At 53.9% G+C, this 16,178-nt stretch overlaps 1 protein-coding gene across 1 annotated transcript; it reads left to right on the forward strand.

The window, feature by feature from the left end:
- Positions 1-2,458: 2,458 nt before the first annotated feature.
- trim71 (tripartite motif containing 71, E3 ubiquitin protein ligase) lies at positions 2,459-13,526 on the forward strand. The gene is made up of 4 exons (XM_028982101.1): positions 2,459-3,449; positions 7,799-7,966; positions 10,252-10,386; positions 11,560-13,526. Exons 1-4 carry the CDS (start codon positions 2,799-2,801, stop codon positions 13,009-13,011), a joined length of 2,406 nt encoding a protein of 801 aa, XP_028837934.1. The 5' UTR covers positions 2,459-2,798; the 3' UTR covers positions 13,012-13,526.
- The last annotated feature ends 2,652 nt before the right edge of the window (positions 13,527-16,178 follow it).

The raw sequence follows: 16,178 nt of genomic DNA on the forward strand, positions 1-16,178 counted from the left end.
TCTTTTGAATTAGCTGGCAGGTGGCCACGCCCCCTTCCCATAGTTAGCGAGGAACCCCGGGGAGGTTTGAGTGCGTTCCTGCAGGCAGCGCCACTAAACCTGAACGTCCGGTGACCCTGGCGCCTGCCTGATTTACACCTGACAGCTTCAGGCCGCCATTCTCCCAGCGTCCTTCCACCGAAACCCTCTCATTATTTCAGAAACGAAGCTGATTAACCCCCAGATCAGCCAATTACACCCAGCCCCGACACTGCTGCGAACGAAGGCTTTACCCCGTAATCCACACACGCTGGACCATGTGACGATGACGTCTGCTGACTGATGTGACGTGGTGGCACGGGGACGCCGGGACCACCCAGCAGACTGTGGCAGTGGGTCGTTTTTCTGGGCTGACCCGTCCCCACAATGGTCCACCCGGGGGGGGGGTTCTTCTGTGTGCTGTTTCCTCTTAAACCAGCCTCGCTGCAACAGTGCGGATTATCCCTCCTTATCACACGTTCACCAGCAGACTGCTCAGGTGCAGGAGATGCGCCGGCCAGAAGCCCCGCCCTAATCCCATCAGTCTCAGGGACACGACGGCGACCATCCCGAGTGGAGCGGTTCCCCGGGTGTGGAGCGTTTCCCGGGCGGTCGAGCAGACCTCTGCTGTGACCTTTCCATAAAGGTCGCGCTCGGCGCCCCGATCTGCATGCGAACGTCTATTTTTAAACCGCGGCGTGAAGAGTTTAGGACGCTGGCCAGCCGAACGGGGGCCGTTAATCCACAGTCTTAGGCCACCGGACACCCGATCGCTCTGCTTAACGCCCGGCCCACCGCGGGGAGGAATACCCTTCACACCTTCTCACTTCTCCCCACAACCAATCTTTAAACCTGGGACAGGTCCCTGGTCAAACTCCTGACTCCGCCCAGCCACGCTAATTCTGTTCATTATGTAACCCAATCGAAGCGGGTAAAGAAACCTCTTTTAACCGTTCTTAAATATAAACTGTGATGCTTTAAAACCAAAATCTTCCCAAAGAGACGAATGACGTGTGAGTTTCATCTGCCACTTCCAGAGACTGTGGCTTCCTGTGTCGAGGACAGGAACCACCTCATTACACACACACACACTGCCCATAACCTCTGCCATTTTTATCCGCAAACCCTCCGGTCATTTCCCCAAGTGACCTGACCTTTCGGTGCTTTTTTTTTCTCCCTTTGTCCTGGTCCCCAACCCCCCGCTCTCTCTCCTTGTCCACAGAGATCAATGGTATGTCCTTGGAGGGTTTGGAAATTGTGAGCGGGTAGGTCCTGCTCTTTTTAAAGTCAGGGCAGGATAATGGGGGTCAAAAGGTACCTCCCCAACCCTGTCCCCCAGCCTGCTGGTCTGGCATCCCACTGCTTTATAGAGCTGCCCACATCTGGAGCCCAGCCCCCACAGAGGTCGCATCCTGCCCTGCTGAGCCACGCAAACAGCCCGCCCCGAGAACCCCGGTGTGTGTGTGTGTGTGTGTGTGTGTGGAGCGCTGGGTCATTTACCCAAAAAGACCCTTTCTACTGTACAAATCCACTCATCAATCACCCTCACGCTCCTCCCATGTGCAGGAGCCGCTTTGTTGGAGCTTCTGAAATGACCCTAACCTGATTTACGGCGGACTAAAACCCGGCAAAAAACATCTCACCTTAAACCAATGCAGATAAATGAGTGTTGTTTATTTCTTCATTCTAGAAATAGATCCTGCTGGTGTCTGTGATGGTTTCTTTAATATTATTATGTCTGTTATTTTATTAATGATGAGAGAACAATATTAAAATCTTGCAATATATTAGCCTGTAAATGAGAGTTTTATGGTTGGAATTGAGTTTTTTTCTTATTCTTTTTATTATCGTTGCTTATGGAGGAAACGGCAGTATACAAATGCTAATACAGTCATCCCACAATATCGTGTTGTACTATGTGATGGTGGTGAACAACGAAGGAATTTATATATTTATTTGGGTATTATATAAATGATAGTACATTAATATGTCTGTTTTGCATTTTAATAGAATGTTGCAATTTTTATTACATTCAGCTCAAATTGCGACAAACGCAATATATAGATGTTTAATAAAAGAAATACGATAAAACTGCTGTTTTTATTTCTACACACACATACATTTATTTATGTGTATATATAAAATAAAAAATGTCCCCTGTAGGAATAAATTATACACTGTTGAAGAATCGCCCATAATCAATGGAATTTCGTTCGCGTTCCGTCGTCTTTATACGAGAGAAACAGCAGGAACCGAGCAAGCCGCGTTCGGACCGAGATCGGCGACTCTACGCCCGTCCCCCACCCGGAAGTAAAATTGCAAGGTGAACTACGAAAGCCGCCCGCTTCGAGCCGCGGCCAATCCGGAAGCGGCGCCCGCGGCTCGTCGCTCTGGTCCGCGTGCGGCGTCTTTGCCGTGGCCCCGCCTCCCGGAAGTGCGCGCGAGGCTTTAGGACGCGAGACCGCGCGCGGGATGTCGGATCGAGCGCAGCCGCCGCGACGCGCGCGCGGCCACAGCGGAACGTCCGCATTCTGCTAAACAAACAAACAAACAAACAAACAAACAAACAAGACGACCGGACGGACGGACGGAGCGACGACCGGCGGAGACGGAGCTGCTGCTGCTGCTGCTGCTGCTGCTGCTGGCGCCCATGGGTCCAGAGGCCGCCGCCTGCGTCCCACGGCGGATTAGAGGCGCTCGCTGACAGAAGAAGAAGAAGAAGAGGAACATGCGCGAACGGTGGCGCCAGCAGCTCGGCGGTTGAAGGTTCCCGCGCATCCATGGCTTCGTTCCCGGACTCCGACCTGCAGACGTGCCCCATGTGCAAGGAGCTGTGCGGCTCCTCCGCCCCGATCTCCTCCAACTCCTCCACGTCGTCCTCCTCGTCGCAGACGTCCGGCTCCTCCACCTCCTCCACGTCCTCCCGGCGCCTGCACGTCCTGCCCTGCCTGCACGCCTTCTGCCGCCGCTGCCTGGAGGGCCAGCGGACCCCCGGCGAGCCGCTCAAGCTCCGCTGCCCCACCTGCGACCAGAAGGTCTCCATGTCCGAGTCCGGCGTGGACGCCCTGCCCTCGTCCAACTTCCTCTTCAGCAACCTGCTGGACGTGGTGGTCTCCTCCGAGGAGCAGAGCAAGGCGGCGGCGCGGGAGGGCCTCCTCCGGCCGCCCCAGTGCAGCTCCTGCGACGAGGGCAACCGCGCCGCGTCGCACTGCCTGGACTGCCAGGAGTACCTGTGCGACAACTGCGTCCGGGCGCACCAGCGCGTCCGCCTGACCAAGGACCACTTCATCGAGCGCCTGGCCGCCGCCGAGACGCTGCACCTGGCCGGCGGCCGCGGCCCGGCGTCCCTGGCGCGGACCTTCCACTCCAGCTACTCCCTGCTGCCCGTCTTCCAGGAGCGGGTGGACTTCTGCCAGCAGCACGACAGCGCGGTGAGTCGCGGCGCGAGAACCGGCGCGGTGACGTCACGCTGGGACGCGGTGACGTCAGCGAGCGGCTCGTGCACGGATGTCGGTCGTTCGTCGTCAGCCGCTACTTCCGGTTAGAACCGGAAGACCCGGGTTCGAACCCCACTTACTACCATCGTGTCCCTGAGCAGGACACTTAACCCTGTGTGTCCCCAGGGGGGGGACTGTCCCTGTAACTACTGACTGTAAATGTGTGGATCCCTCCTTTACTCTTGTCGTACGTCTTGCTGGACGCGGCGTGTCCAGTTGTGTGGTTTGTGGCGAGTTGTAGAACCTTTTTCATTTGAGCCCCGCCCTGATGACCCCTTCAGGTCTCGGGCGCGGTTCTGACCGCGAGGTGTAGCCCGCATTCTCACGCACGCTCACGGCGGCGGGTTTTGTGTGTGTGTTTGCTGACGTGTGGATGTTTGGTCACGTGATCAGTGGGTGTGGAGGGCGTGTCGGGCCCAGCCCGGGGACGGGGCTTCCTGTTGCCTGGAGGTCAGAGGTCACCTGGTTGCTTCTCGGAAACACTGTGCGGGGGTCGCCACCGTCCCCCGGTTTCCAGCTTCGGCCCGTAATTCATAAACCAAAAATCCCGTTCAAGCTAGGAACGGGGGGGGGGGGGGGGTGGGGTGGCGGAGCCACGCCTGTCGTCATCCCAGCAACAACTCAAGCTCTGAGTTGGAGTCTTCGGTGTCGACCCACGAATTTAACACCAAAGATTCATACATCCTGGTTGAAGGGCGTCCTGGTTACTCGGGGCGTGGCCGTGTGTCATGGCGAGGAGCGAACGGAATACGGTTTTGGGCCGCCTGGTTACGGAGCGTCTAGCCGGGGGCCTCCTCGCGGTTGTAAAGCGGCGGGCTGCGGGGAACACGTCTGGATGTTTATTAGCGGCGGTGAGAGGAAACAGATGCCGGTCCGACGGGCTGCGGGTGAAGAATGGAAAGTTGGGTTTAACCCTCCAGCTCCTGGAGGGATTTCGGACGAGCTGTGGACGTTCGCTCGGGTTCCCTACGCGTGTCGGGACCGTAGAACGTAGAATAAAACGTGGAATGACCGTGAAAACGGTGTAATGCGTGTGTGGCCAGAAAGGACAGGAGAATTCCCAGCTGCGGACGGGATTCACTCTGGAATGTTCTCCTTTTCCATATGGGATCAGAAACGTGTGTGTGGCAGACGATTGGCTGGGACAGCGCTGGAGCCCCGCCTCTTGCGTGTGGTTGGTGGACCTGTATGGCGGCCCGCCGTTTGGGGACTTTGTTGTGATGGTGAGAGGGACGGTGGCGTCTCCACACACACACACACACACATGGAAGTGCTTACATAAGTCCCAGTAAGTACCGCCCTGGCTGCGGTTCAAAGCGTGTCTGGCCGTTGCGAGGGGTCTCGTCGCGGTTCGGGGGGAGCAGAACGTACGCCGCAGCGGCGAGGGGGGTCAGATGTTGGCGAGCGTGCACGTCTGCACACGCTCAGGGGCGTGTGTGGGTGAGAACCTGGATTGGCGCGCGTCTTGAGTATCGGTTGAGCGCCGGGACTCGAGGGTCCGTGGGCAACGGGCCGATGGATTCGCCACGTTGCATTTCCCATCAACCCTCGGTGTGGCTGGACCGGACATGAATCTGGTGACCGACGGCGTTCTGAAATGTCCGGCGTTGGGAACCGGCGCTGTATGTTGCAGGAAGTTGTCTCTGGAGTGGTCTGCCTCGGCCGTAACCCGACCCTCCATCTCCAAGGGGCCCGGCCGGAGAGGCGGACCTCATCAATGATTAACGCCGCTGCGTGGGGAGACGAGGGCGTGGCCAGAGCCGGGGATCAGCAGCAGTAACGACATGCAGCTACCCGATTGGTCGCTTGAGTGCGCTGCACCCTGGTACTAAACTAATAACATGAAGTTGTTAAGCTTTTTACTTCAGTTTAGTTCATTCGTTGTAGATCTGCTTTGGAAGCCCCCTGGAGCCGTAGGCTCTGTAGAGATTTAACCCAGAATCCTTGAGACGTGGACATGTCAACGCTAGTGGTGGGAACCTTCACTGGTCTCTGGGTTCCGTTACGATTATTAGCACCTCCGTTACCGACGCATCCCATCAATTCTTTTACGTGACTTTGCATGATGGAACATTTTTCTTATTGGTGTTCGTGGTGAGCTGAACACTGACTTTTCTCAAAGCGTCAACACCAGCGTTCGACCATCAAACTCTGCCAAAGTCCCGACAGGCGCCAAACGGCAACGAGTGTCAATCGAATGTGGTGTATGGCGTCCAGAGGGCGTTCGTTTCGAACCTGGAGTCAGATCAGGCCGCCACAGTCACTACCGGCCCTGCGTCTTAACTAGAAAACCACCAAGCAACGTCGTTCTGGAATAATTGATTGTCGGCATGGCAATGCATCGATTATGAGCTTCATTTCAACGCGCACAGAGACCGTTCTTGTAATCATCTTCCTTAAAATCAGAAGAAGAGTTGGTTCTGGTTCATAGGGGAGTATGTTACCCGCTAGGGTGCCACCACCGCCCTTCATCTTGGTTGTCTTCTCCGTATCAAGGTCACCTGCTATGTTAGTCTGATCGCGTTTATATGTATTAGGATTAGAAGTGGTCCTAAAACTGAACCCTGGTGTACTCAGTGCGTGCATGAAGTGTGGGACTGTGTGGAGCCGAAAAGAATCTCTACTCGGTAGAATGCCGTTTTGGGGTGAAAGGTCACCGATTCTGTGTGGCCATTGATGTCTGGTCCTCAAACCTCATCTGATTGACAGAAGAATGGAGCCAATCAGTCCCCTGCAGGAAGCAGAAACGCCTGTGCGCTGAAAGCTGTGCTGTTGATAAGACCCGTAACAATGACACGGATCCGCAAAAAGCTGAAAGGCTATCATTTCTCCTGTGGTGGCAGCCTAGTGGGCACCAGAAGACCCAGGTTTAAACCCCACTTACTACCATCGTGTCCCTGAGCAGGACACTTAACCCTGAGTGTCTCCAGGGGGGGACTGTCCCTGTACCTACTGACTGCAGGGCGCTCTGGATAAGGGCGTAAATGTCGATGTTCTATTTGACTGGTAAACATCACTGTTTTCTGAACGTACTTCTGTCCGTTTGCCAGAGAGGAAGGTCAAACAGACTCGAGCGGGTATTGATGTTGCGGGTGTGTCCAGTTGCTGATGAGGCACTCTTCACCACGAGTCCCGAGTCCAGGATGACGCGCTGAAACCATTAGGAGATATGAATCTTTTTCCAGTTTTCCCACCGGAGCCCGGCTTCTCCTGCACTCCTCATGTTGTGACCGTACACACGCCGGGACCTACGAAATCTTGTGTGCTATGTACGTGCTTTTTTTGTTTTGTTTTTTTTTTGTGTGTGATTGTGGGGTGGATGAAGGGAAAAAAGAATAAATGCAGTGTGACGGATCACATTGGATCCCTGTCCAGCGGTGCTCGGCCATTTTCTAAACCATGTGCGTTTCATGCAAACAACTATTTTATTTCCGGCATTTACAGGACGCCCTTATCCAGAGGGACTTACAATCAGTAGTTACAGGAACAGTCCCCCCCCTGGAGACACTCAGGGTTAAGTGTCTTGCTCAGGGACACGATGGTAGTAAGTGGGGTTTGAACCTGGGTCTTCTGGTTCATAGGCGAGTGTGTTACCTACTAGGCTACTACCACCCTAAATACCATTATCCAGAGGGACTTACAATCAGTAGTTACAGGGACAGTCCCCCCCTGGAGACACTCAGGGTTAAGTGTCTTGCTCAGGGACACGATGGTAGTAAGTGGGGTTTGAACCTGGGTCTTCTGGTTCATAGGTGAGTGTGTTACCCACTAGGCTACTACTAACACCCTCTTTCACATAATACATGTCCTTCGCTTTTGACCTGGACATAAAAAAAATGTCTCAGATAAGTAAACGTTGGGGAGACCTTGAATACAGAACCATGATCATGAAATCAGCCGATATGTTGGCCGATCAGGCGAGTGGTCCGGATTCGGATCTGAACCGCCTCCCCGCCATCGCTGGCCGCATGTTGAGGGTCCCGCCTTGCCCAGAAACACAAATTATACGCAATTCCGCATCGTACGGTGTTCGGTTGCGTCCTCGTCATCCGCTCTGGCCTCGTCTGCTTGTTTGTCCACGACGTCTCCATGGCGACTCCTCCACCGCACCTCCAGCTCGATGGCGTTGGACGTGTCTGGTCTCTAGCCGCATGACTTATGGCCGGCCTGATCACTGCTGCTGGGTGTCTGGAGGAACGGGCAGAATTACGGTCCCATTTTGATTCCTTGCGAGATCTCCGCAGTTTTAAAACGTCGTCTCGTCCCGATGTCTCTGCCGACAGGTCCTGCGGCTCTTCTGCGATACCTGCTCCGTGCCCATCTGCCGGGACTGCAGTGCCGGGCGCCACGCCGGCCACAGCTTCACCTACCTGCAGGACGCGGTGCAGGACTCGCGCACCCTCACCATCCAGCTGCTGGCCGACGCCCAGCAGGGCCGACAGGCTGTCCAGGTGAGTTGGACACCCATCTATTCCGTAGGGATGTGATGATGGACTCATTTGGGATTACTCGCGGTTCGATTCGGTTACGATCGTCACGTTGCGTTTTAAATCCGTCAGTGGGTGGAGGGTGGAGTTCCTCGAACCCGGAGCGGCGCTGTGCTCCCATCAGGCTGGCACTACTTCTTAACTGAATAATCGCCAAGTATTCCGTCCTTCCGAAATAATCGGAATAATGAGATGAACTGGATTACGACCTACTGGAGTCCATGTCCAGCTCTTCTCGGGGGACAACTGCTCAATAATGTTATGGCTGATCGGTGTCAGCGGCCGTCTTTGGTCTTGTTATTGACCCGTGACATTCAGGATTAGTACTTTGACTACTACTTGCTACTGTAATTCGCTTCATCTGAGATGGAATGTACGCTTCAACTCGTCCACCATTTTTCCGAATGGCCGGTTGGGCGTTCGTTTGTATTTTTATTTCCTTATTTCAACTGAACTCCGCAGTACCGTGAAAAAGCGTGATGATCACAGTCAGAATGCCCAGCTGCTGCAGCAGAGATCTGCGGTTTTGCTGTTCTTCTGTGTCGTCCACATGATGGTTCTGGATGTGGAACCTGTGGTTCTATACCTGAAACCCGTTACCATTCAAACCCCGGATCCATGAGGAAAACTGTGTTCCGTTTCAGTCCCATGCAGGTGATCTTTGTTGTGTGTGTGTGTGTGTGTTCTAGCGTCTTTTAGAACAGTAGAAGGCTTCCTTTCTCTGTCTCGATTAGAACTGAATGGACGCTGGAGCCCCTCTGTGTGGCCTGACGCCTGAACACAACGCATCATTAGCACAACACAGAGGAAACGTTTCTATGAGGCTCTGTGTCAGGACCTGATGAGGGTGGAGGAGGGTCAGCGCTGAAATGGAGGTGTTGTGCTGGGAGATCAGGCCGGCAGCTGGACATTGGAGTGAAAGGGCGGGGTGGTGTGTGGTGTGTGGTGTGTGTGTGTGTGTGTGTGTGTGTGTGTGTGTGTGCGTGTGTGCGTGCGTGCGCTGGAGAGGAATTCCAGGGAGAGTTTCTGACACCCCACCCCCAAGCCCCTTGAAGTGTCAATAAATTATGCACGGCCCCGCCCCCACCCTAAACAAACGGCCTTCTGCAACTGTCCCATTCACTGCTATTGTTGAGGGTGGAGGTTGGTCACAAGGAACACACACACACACACACACACACACACACACACCAGGTCAAATTGTATTGATCCCCACCTCCACTATTTACTGCCACCATCTGCTTATCCCTCGGCTGAGGATTGGTCAGCGGGGCCACGCGGTGTCCACTGTCCTTCAGCCCTAGAGCTCACGGTGACCTGCGGAGCCACCAGGTCCCGACCTCCTAAACCTGGAGCCCATTCATGGACCAAATCCCCCGTTAAAGGGCCCTGCGGAACGGTTCTAGCGGTTGGCTGGTTTATATTTTCCGTACTCGTCCAGGTGACTGTTGAAGGCGTGGCTGGCGGGAGAGAGGAATCTGTCGCGCTGCGGTTTAGCAGCTGACCGGCCCAACCCCCACGAGGGACTGGAGCTGCTTGCTGATTGGTGCTTAAATCCTGATTGACGGGAGCTGACACGCCCACTTATTTAATTCCAAAAGCATTGACGTGATACGTCCACTGCACGTGATCCTGGTGCGTGTGTGTGTGTGCGCGCTGGATCTGTAGGATTCACGCAACGTTAATGATTTTTCGCGCTTCCGTGGTCGACTGTGGTGAAACCGGCACTGTTCCGGCCTCCAAAACCCCTTTAAGGAAAATTCCGAGCATTTTATTTAAGAATGCTTGCCATGTAGTTGTGTTTTTGTGTGAGATCCTTTTGCCTGTTTTACTGGGGTCAGAGGTCAAGGCCCTGCAGCTTGGCCTTGCTTATTTCTGGCCAACATCACAAAGGAGCTTCTCATGCCTGTCGGCCTGTTCAGCCCCGCCCAGAATGGGGAGGAGGAAAAAACCAAATGTCTCTATTTACAGCGCGGTGTTTAACAATTAAAAAAAAGAAAATTAAATTCTGAGCGGGCATGTACACAGTTCAAGAAAAAAAAATTTTAAATTCTGAGCGGGCATGTACACACAGTTCAAGCCAAAACAAAAAATTTAAATTCTGAGCGGGCATGTGCACACAGTTCAAGCAAAAAAATATTTAAATTCTGAGCGGGCATGTACACACAGTTCAAGCAAAAACAAAAAATTAAATTCTGAGCGGGCATATGATTGAATCTAAATTCTGTGTAAAATGTTGTTTTTCCCAGCTGAGCATTGAGAAGGCTCAGGCCATCGCGGAGCAGGTGGAGCTGAAGGCCAAGGTGGTGCAGAAGGAGGTGAAGACCATAACGCTGCGCCATAAGAAGGCGTTGGAAGAGAGGGAGTGCGAGCTGCTGTGGAAGGTGCGTTTCGGTCCGGTCATCACAGTCACATGGTCTAGAATTTCTTTTTTTTTTTTTGCATTTTGCGGTGTTGTATTTGGGGTGTTGTATTTTGGGGTACTGTATTTGCAGGTTGCTGGTTGGATGAAGTCATCTGTAATTTGAACCGTTTCCGTCTTTCTTAACTCTGTTGTTGGTGGAACGTCTGCAGTTGTTCTCTCCGCCGGACTTTTCCTCTTATTAGTCCCAGACGGCGGGGAGGATTTTCACTGGAACCCATGACTACACGTCGCAGCTCGTGCTGCTGCATATTAAGCGACGTGGAGAAGCATGTCCAGCCTCAGAATATATACGACCGTAACTTGACCGAGGCCTTTCAAGTGATAAAAGCCAAACCCTCTGGACGTGCGCGGCCTGTGGGGTTTCTCTCCACGTGATGTGGGATATTGGCCCAGTCTGGTCGCAGTTTCACCTTGAGAATAACAGACCTTTACGTAGGAACCAACGACCACCGAAACAAGAGCTCCAAACCAGAGGGGGCCGTTCAGCTCGCCGAGCTCACCACCCCGAGGGAGCTGAACTTATAATTTAAAGGAATCCGGCTTTGTAGCCGCGGTTCTGGCTTGTACGACCCCTTCGGGCAAACCATTCCACACTCGTAACTACGCGTTCTTTCGCAGATCCAGGCCGAGGCCACAGGTTCACGCGGTCGCCGTGAAATAAGCGATAATTCAGCGTTCATTTACATTTACGACATTTACCAGACGCCCTTATCCAGAGCGACTTACAGTCAGTGGTTACAGGGACAGTCGCCTGGAGACACTCAGGGTTAAGTGTCTTGCTCGGGGACACAATGGTAGTAAGTGGGGTTTGAACCTGGGTCTTCTGGTTCACAGGCGAGTGTGTTACCCACTAGGCTACTACCTCCCAGCGTTCAGTGAAACGCTGCATGCAAAGCGCAGCAAAATCGCGCCTGGCGTTCGGAGGACGTTCGTGTCCCAACTCCGAGCCGGAGCGCCGCCACGGTCACTACCGGCACCACTTCTTAACTAGAAGACCACCAAGCATTTAGTCATTCTGAAATAATCGCAGACCTCTGCTTCTGATTCGCTGCTGTAATGGAGGAAGCACGCCTGTTATTTAAGCTCCGCCCACCCAGAACCTTCCTTGATTTGATTTTTTTTCTCGTAACAGGTGGAGAAGATCCGTCAGGTGAAGGCCAAGTCCCTGTATCTCCAGGTGGAGAAGCTGCATCAGAGTCTGACCAAGCTGGACTCCACCATCACCACGGTACAGCAGGTGCTGGAAGAAGGCGGCGGCCTGGACATCCTACTGGCCCGGGAGCACATGCTGACCCAGATCCAGGAGCTGAAGGCCATGCGCTGCCTGCTGCAGCCCCAGGAGGACGACCGCATCGTCTTCACCGCCCCGGACCAGGCGCTCTACATCGCCATCAAGTCCATGGGCCTGATCAGCAGCGGCGCCTTCGCCTCGGCCACCAAGGCCCACGGGGAGGGCCTGAAGCGCGCCCTGCAGGGCAAGATGGCCTCCTTCACCGTGGTGGGCTACGACCACGACGGCGAGCCCCGGATGTCGGGCGGGGACGGGGTCTCCGCCGTGCTCATGGGGCCGGACGGGAGCCTGTGCAGCAGCGAGGTTTCCGACCACCAGGACGGCACCTACACGGTCAGCTACCTGCCGAAGGCCGAGGGGGAGCACCTGCTGTCCGTGCTCATCTGCAACCAGCACATCGACGGGAGCCCCTTCAAGGTGCTGGTGAAGTCCGGCCGGTGCTACGGCGGCGTGGGCCTGCCCATCACCTCGTTCGGCGGCGAGGGCGACGGGGACGGCCAGCTGTGCCGGCCGTGGGGCATCTGCGTGGACAAGGAGGGCTACATCGTGGTGGCGGACCGCAGCAATAACCGCGTGCAGATCTTCAAGCCCTGCGGGACCTTCCACCACAAGTTCGGCTCGCTGGGCTCGCGGCCGGGCCAGTTCGACCGGCCGGCGGGCGTGGCCTGCGACAGCCAGCGGCGGATCGTCGTGGCCGACAAGGACAATCACCGCATCCAGGTCTTCACCTTCGAGGGCCAGTTCGTCCTGAAGTTCGGCGAGAAGGGCAGCAAGAACGGCCAGTTTAACTACCCGTGGGACGTGGCGGTGAATTCGGAGGGCAAGGTCCTGGTGTCGGACACGCGCAACCACCGCGTGCAGCTCTTCGGGCCCGACGGAACCTTCCTGAACAAGTACGGCTTTGAGGGGGCCCTCTGGAAGCATTTCGACTCCCCGCGAGGCGTGGCCTTCAACCAGGAGGGCCACTTGGTGGTGACCGACTTCAACAACCACCGCCTGCTGGTCATCCGTCCGGACTGCCAGTCGGCGCGCTTCCTGGGCTCCGAGGGGACCGGCAACGGCCAGTTCCTCCGGCCGCAGGGCGTGGCGGTGGACCAGGAGGACCGCATCATCGTGGCCGACTCCCGCAACCACCGGATCCAGGTGTTCGAGCCCAACGGGAACTTCCTGTGCAAGTTCGGGACGCAGGGCAACAGCTTCGGCCAGATGGACCGGCCGTCGGGCATCGCCGTCACGCCGGACGGGATCGTCGTGGCCGTGGACTTCGGGAACAACCGGATCCTCATGTTCTAGCCGCGCCGCGCCGCACCCCACGTTTCTCAGGGATTTTTCCTCCTTTTCTCCGCCGCTTCACCTACCTCATCTCGCTTCCGTATGAATGTAACTGGCAAGTGGCGGTTTTGTTGTGCGGAGAAGGACGTTCTACCTCATTTTCTTTTTCGTGGGAATTGAAGCGATGTTTGTTTGGTTCATATTTGCACGGGTCGCACAAGGGGTCCTCATTGTTACTGTGCACATAAAAAGCAGCCAGAAGCCTGAATGTTAACGAGAGCCATGATCACATGACCCACGCAGAGACGGCCATATTCCGACGTATCTACTGTGTGTATTATTGTTATTTGTAATATATATTCGCATATATTATATAGAAGTATTGATCACCATACCTCAGCAAACTTCTTACCTCATGGCTACGCATTACCTCTTTGGTCCGGTTGCCTCACAGTCGGTTTTTACAGTACGTGGTGCAGGTGTGTTACGAGTCGATAATTCAATAATCATTTATTATTATTATTGATTTTTTTTTTTTTTTGAGGGGGGGGGGGGGGGGGGGGGGTGTTTTACGTAATGACTGGAGCCGTGCGAATTCTCCTCAGAAGCGTCCCCAGACAGAACAGATGCAGGAGGATTTAAAATATTCCTCCGTGCCCACCGTTAACAGGTGAATTTTAAACCCGTGGGCACCGTATACGCGATGGTGGACCTGCTGCTTCTGAACGAAGAGAAAATGTTGGATGTAATCCAGGCCTTGTCAAGGTTCCTTCTGCCCTTCAGAACAATTTCTGGGGTAAAAATATTTTGACACCAAACTAATTTGCCGTATTTAGTAACGTGGCTCCATGGTTCTGGTTCTGACGTCCTCCGGGCCGTTTTGGGGTTCCACTTTAAAGAAGAGATTTAATTCAAAATCAGTCCTGCTGTCGAATTGACTTAAAAAGGAGAAAAAAGTTCTTAATCATGCAGCGCGGTAGACGTATTTAATTCCGTCTTGAAAGTAAAAAAAAAAAAAAAAAAGTGATGACCTGGATCTGTTCAGAACTGAACTTGTGGTTTTGTCAAAACGTCAAACTCCCATGAATGGGGGGGGGTCAGCAGCAGGGAGAACGTTCCCAGAACTCAGGAAGTACAGCTGCATTGTAAGGAGAGGTTCCAGATTGGTGGTGCCATGATTGTCCTGCGTGGTCGGAACCGTCGGACCGCTGCCCCCCCGCACTGGTTCTGCTCGCCGGCTGCTGCTCTCGGTCTTAATGAGAAGGCATTTCCTGTTGCTGTCTGCTCTTTAATGAGTCCAAGGTTGTGTGTGTGTGTGTGTGTGTGTGTGTGTGTGTGTGCGCTCTCTCCCCTTACATTAGATGTGATTCAGGGATTATGCTTCTTGTTCAAGTGAGGTTTGCTCGGCAGCGCCCCCTCTGGTGGTGGAGTTTGTTGCGCAGCGGTCAGCACAGACTCTTTGCCAAAGTTCTGACCACAGGACGGCCGTTGGTGCCAAAGCATCCGGTGGCGGTGACCGAGGTCGCTGAGACTCGGCTGTCCGGTCGCTCTTTGTCAGGGAACATGGCGCTTCTCCTCCTCAAGGACCTCTCTCTCTAAGAGGAAAAATCCTGTGTTTTGCATGCTTTTAAAGTCTTTGTAGAAAAGTGGAATTGAAATGATAGGAATTTAACCAAAAATGTAAAAAAAAACAAAAAAAAACAAAACCTTTCGGGTGGGGGGGGGGGGGGGGGTTGCGACACTTTTATGATCCCCCCCCCCCCAAAAAAAGGTCTTGATATGGTAGCTGTGGTGGGTGGGCTCTGACAATAAGATTGTATTTCTCTCAATAGCTTTAACGGCCGGGACTTGGGTACGACGGACACTTGCCTTAACCTCCACTGCCGCGGTGAACTGCCAAAGAGTTTGCTCACGTGAATCAGTATTCGGGTACCACGCGCCAATCCGAGACCCCGGTGGGACCAAAGACGCCCGAGCGAGACTGGCCGCCAGCGGGACACGCTCGGCTCGAATGATTGTATCTGTGCTGACGTGGACACAGAAAGACTCAGGTAGCTTTTCTAGAGATTCGCCCCCTCCTCCCAGTTCAGTGTTCAGCCGTCGACTAGTCAGGCCTCAGTTAGGACTCTTAGACTCTTGCTTGTGTGTGTTGGGGTGGGTGTGTGTGTGTATTAGTGTGTATGCGTCTCGGTTTCGTTTAAGAAAAATACTTTGTCGTTTTTTTTTTTTTGAAAATTGACAGGATCCCTTTCTGCCTTTTTTTATTTTTGCTGATTTTGCTGAAAGAAGAATAATAATGATAATAGTTACACGTGTAAAAGATTAGTGACCAGAGAGCCCGAGTGGGAGGAGCTTCTCAGGAAACGGGTTTCAGTTGCGGGTTTGACCTCGGTCCGGAATGCCTTTTCTGTTCTGTTCTTTCGGGTTTCGTTGTTGCACCAGGACCCGGGTGTCGCCAGGGCGGGGCTGCAGTCCTCCCGCCATTAGATGGGACCGTAAACGGTGGGCGGGAAGCTCTTGAAGAGTTCTGGGTGAATCCCGTCTTCATCTCTGGTCTTTGTGGACTTTAAACGTTTCCTATGCAGCTTTGAGTTTTATGTACCGTTGTTTACACTTAATTAAACTCCGACTTGGATCCTGAAACGATGCTGTTTGTGTGTTTTTTCCTTTTAATAACTTTTCATAGAAAACTTGTAGTGCATCTGTATACGTCTGATAATAAAGATGAAAATGGATGACATGGATCTATTGATAACGCAAAGCAGATCTCCGCATTCCTGGCCGCTGGAATCTGGCGCCCATTTGGAAACGAGTGGGACCACATGTCAGTGTGTGGCCTGGGCGGGGGAGGGGCAGCCCACGGGGGGTCAAAGTTCAGAGTTGGGCTTCTTAAAAGGAGCGAAATGTAAACGGCTGGGGCTGGAACCGGTTGAGGAATGCTGCCCCGCGCTTTGTGGCCAGAACCGGCAGCGGGAAAAACCCGACTGGGGCAGAACCAGGACCGCCGCCCTGCAGACCTGGCCCTTCAATAATGTGGACGAAGCGGTTGGTTGGTGTGTGTGGGGGCTGGGACGGGATTATCGTGAGAATGGACATGCTGCCTGGGGGACAGGAGACCACCCTGGGGGGAGGAAATCTCTCACACCCCCCCCATGATAGGATTCATCCGCATCTCACTCATCTATGAA

The sequence above is a fragment of the Denticeps clupeoides genome, chromosome 5, assembly GCF_900700375.1.
Source record: "Denticeps clupeoides chromosome 5, fDenClu1.1, whole genome shotgun sequence".
Taxonomy (NCBI): domain Eukaryota; kingdom Metazoa; phylum Chordata; class Actinopteri; order Clupeiformes; family Denticipitidae; genus Denticeps; species Denticeps clupeoides.

What these genes read in the sequence shown, in the direction of transcription:
- trim71 (XM_028982101.1), top strand. Translation starts at nt 2,799, where the DNA reads ATGGCTTCGTTCCCGGACTCCGACCTGCAGACGTGCCCCATGTGCAAG. An exon ending in AGGGCCGACAGGCTGTCCAG is followed by an intron (nt 7,967 to 10,251) that starts GTGAGTTGGACA and finishes TGTTTTTCCCAG; the next exon opens with CTGAGCATTGAGAAGGCTCA. An exon ending in AGTGCGAGCTGCTGTGGAAG is followed by an intron (nt 10,387 to 11,559) that starts GTGCGTTTCGGT and finishes TTCTCGTAACAG; the next exon opens with GTGGAGAAGATCCGTCAGGT.